This window comes from Diaphorina citri, unplaced genomic scaffold (assembly GCF_000475195.1).
Source record: "Diaphorina citri unplaced genomic scaffold, Diaci psyllid genome assembly version 1.1 scaffold7897, whole genome shotgun sequence".
In the NCBI taxonomy this organism is placed as follows: Eukaryota; Metazoa; Arthropoda; class Insecta; order Hemiptera; family Psyllidae; genus Diaphorina; species Diaphorina citri.
The window spans coordinates 1-2608 of NW_007385273.1; the positions used below are offsets into that span (position 1 = coordinate 1).

At 40.5% G+C, this 2608-nt stretch overlaps 1 protein-coding gene across 1 annotated transcript in view; it reads left to right on the top strand.

Moving 5' to 3' along the window:
- Window positions 1–416: 416 nt before the first annotated feature.
- LOC103522313 (cullin-associated NEDD8-dissociated protein 1) overlaps window positions 417–2608 on the top strand; it is a gene marked incomplete at both ends in the record, with an annotated part of 20022 nt that continues 17830 nt past the window's right edge. The window contains 2 exon segments of the mRNA XM_008487417.1: window positions 417–568; window positions 944–1132. Coding sequence (XP_008485639.1) covers window positions 417–568; window positions 944–1132 — 341 coding nt within the window.

Consider the following 2608-nt stretch of genomic DNA (forward strand, 5'->3'; position numbering starts at 1 on the left):
AAACTATCCTTCGAATTTATAACACTTATGTATTTGCTGTTTGCTTAGTAAAAAGAGTTCAATATTATTTTGATATTCCAGGAACAAGCTCTAGGAACAATCAATTTATTGTACTTGCAAATTAAATAAAATTAAAAAAATTAGCAGTAGCTCCGTGTGTACATAAGCTTTTAGACGGTTCCCAATTAGACAGGTTTAACTGTATATTTATTTTAAAGCCCTTTTTGCTGTTCAAGTCAAGTCCTAGTAAGTTTAATTCTGCCTGTACATTAATCGACCTTTTGTGTGACTGGAGCGTGACCTGAACGGACTTTGGGAATTGGGCTTCAATAAAATTCCAAGTTTTAAATCACTACTTTTTGTCCACTCAAATAGCAAATTTTAATAAAAACCACTGTGCTTCCCCATTATTTCAGGAACAAGGAACGTAGTAGCTGAGTGTCTGGGCAAGTTAACGCTGATAGATCCAAGCAATTTGCTTCCTCGCCTTCAGGAATCTCTCAAATCTAACTCTGCCCTCATGAGAACCACAGTACTCACTGCAGTCAAATTTACCATTTCCGATCAGGTGAGACTAGTAGATTCATTTCGCTCAGTCTAGTCATCAGCTCCCATGGCGTAGTGGTCACTGCGCTCGCCTTGCACGCGGGAGACCCGAATTCGATTCCCAACGGGGTCAAAAAAATTGTATCATGCAAATGATTGATTCCATGACTGACTGTTGCGACCTATGTAATACGCATAGCGACCGGCGCCAGCATGGTAGGTGAACATTGGGTGCTGGATTATTGAGATATTTGGAGAATCCTACAATGCTGCAGTGAGCATCAAAGTAACCAAACTTTTAATGTGATAATTCAAAGAAATGACATTCATAACCATAACGAAGAAACGAGTTTTATTTACTCATTTTATTATTTCTTGCTTTATGTTTGTTTCACAGCCACAAAGTATTGACCCTCTGCTTCGTCAGACCATTGGCGATTTCCTGAGTGCTCTCAAAGATTCAGACCTCAACGTGCGACGAGTAGCATTGGTGGCATTCAACTCTGCTGCTCACAACAAACCTTCCCTAGTCATAGACCTGCTCGACTCTGTGCTACCACAGCTTTATGCTGAAACTGCAGTCAAGGTAAAGAATCTGTAAAGTTAGTAAAGTTCAGTCAAGGTAGCAGTAGAATAGTACTCACTTTTGTACCTACCTCGGTGGTGTAGTGGTCAAGGCGCTCGCCTGGTTAACAGGAGGGCGTGGGTTCAATCCCAGCCAAGGTATGGAATTTTATCCTCAATATAATTTGAGAATTTGACCACAATAATAGTAGTAGCCTACTGCTGGAGTAAAGGGACTTTACAGTCCTATGCGAGCAGTATAAATAAGCACTATTATTATTATTACAACTTTCTCTTCCTCCTACTTTTTCTCCTCCTCCTTCTCTTTCCAGCCTAGTTCGCTTGGTTGGTAGCGCGTCTGCCTTGTGAGCGCTAGGCCGCGGGTTCGCTTCCCGCACGGGCGGATTTCGTTCTGAACGGATAATGTTCAGCTGGCTTTCTCCTATCCTGTCTCCTTCCATTTCGGGACGATAAGACCCTAGCAGTTACAGTTCCCTCTATGAAACCTCTTTTTTTTAATCTCAGTCTTCTTCCTCGTAATCCTCGTTCAAGACAAGACAAAAATCAAATTGGGTCAATCTTATCCTTTCATTTCAAAATCCCAACTAACTTCCACTCTTTCTTTTATTTGACATGAATTTCTGATAAAACAAAATGCGAAACTCTTTGTCTCTAGAGATTGCGTGGGCTAAGACATTTTTTGATAGAAAAGATCAAAATGTCGAGTTTAGTACTTCATAAAAATGGGACATGTTGTATGTATGTGTATTGCTCCTTGAGCCCGATTCCCATCAGAGATGTGTAAAGAGTGTGTGCTGAGTTATACAAAAGAACTACTCTTCTCCGTGAACTACTCAGTTAATGAGTCAGATCCTAATAATTCTTGTAACTCACTCTTCAACTTCTTAAGGTGTGTCGAAACTTAGTCGAAACCTTGAGCCCGATTCCCACCAGAGATGTGTAAAGAGTGTGTGCTGAGTTATACAAAAGAACTACTCTTCTCGGTGAACTACTCAGTTAATGAGTCAGATCCTAATAATTCTTGTAACTCACTCTTCAACTTCTTAAGGTGTGTCGAAACTTAGTCGAAACCTTGAGCCCGATTCCCACCAGAGATGTGTAAAGAGTGTGTGCTGAGTTATACAAAAGAACTACTCTTCTCGGTGAACTACTCAGTTAATGAGTCAGATCCTAATAATTCTTGTAACTCACTCTTCAACTCCTTAAGGTGTGTCGAAACAAAGTCGATCGACGAGATAAATCTATGTTGTCGAGAGGCAGTGTGGACGGTTCAGTTGACACCTTTAGAGCTAGGGAGTTAGGATCTGACTCATTAACTGGAGTAGTCCTCTTAAAAGAGTAGTTCTTTTTATCTCACTAGCTCACTAAATCTTTACACACCTCTCGAGGCAACTAAAGGTAGAAACACACTTCACGTGAGCTCATGTGACGATGATCGTAGTGTGTTTCTACCTTAAGGTTCCTTCCTTAATTTAAC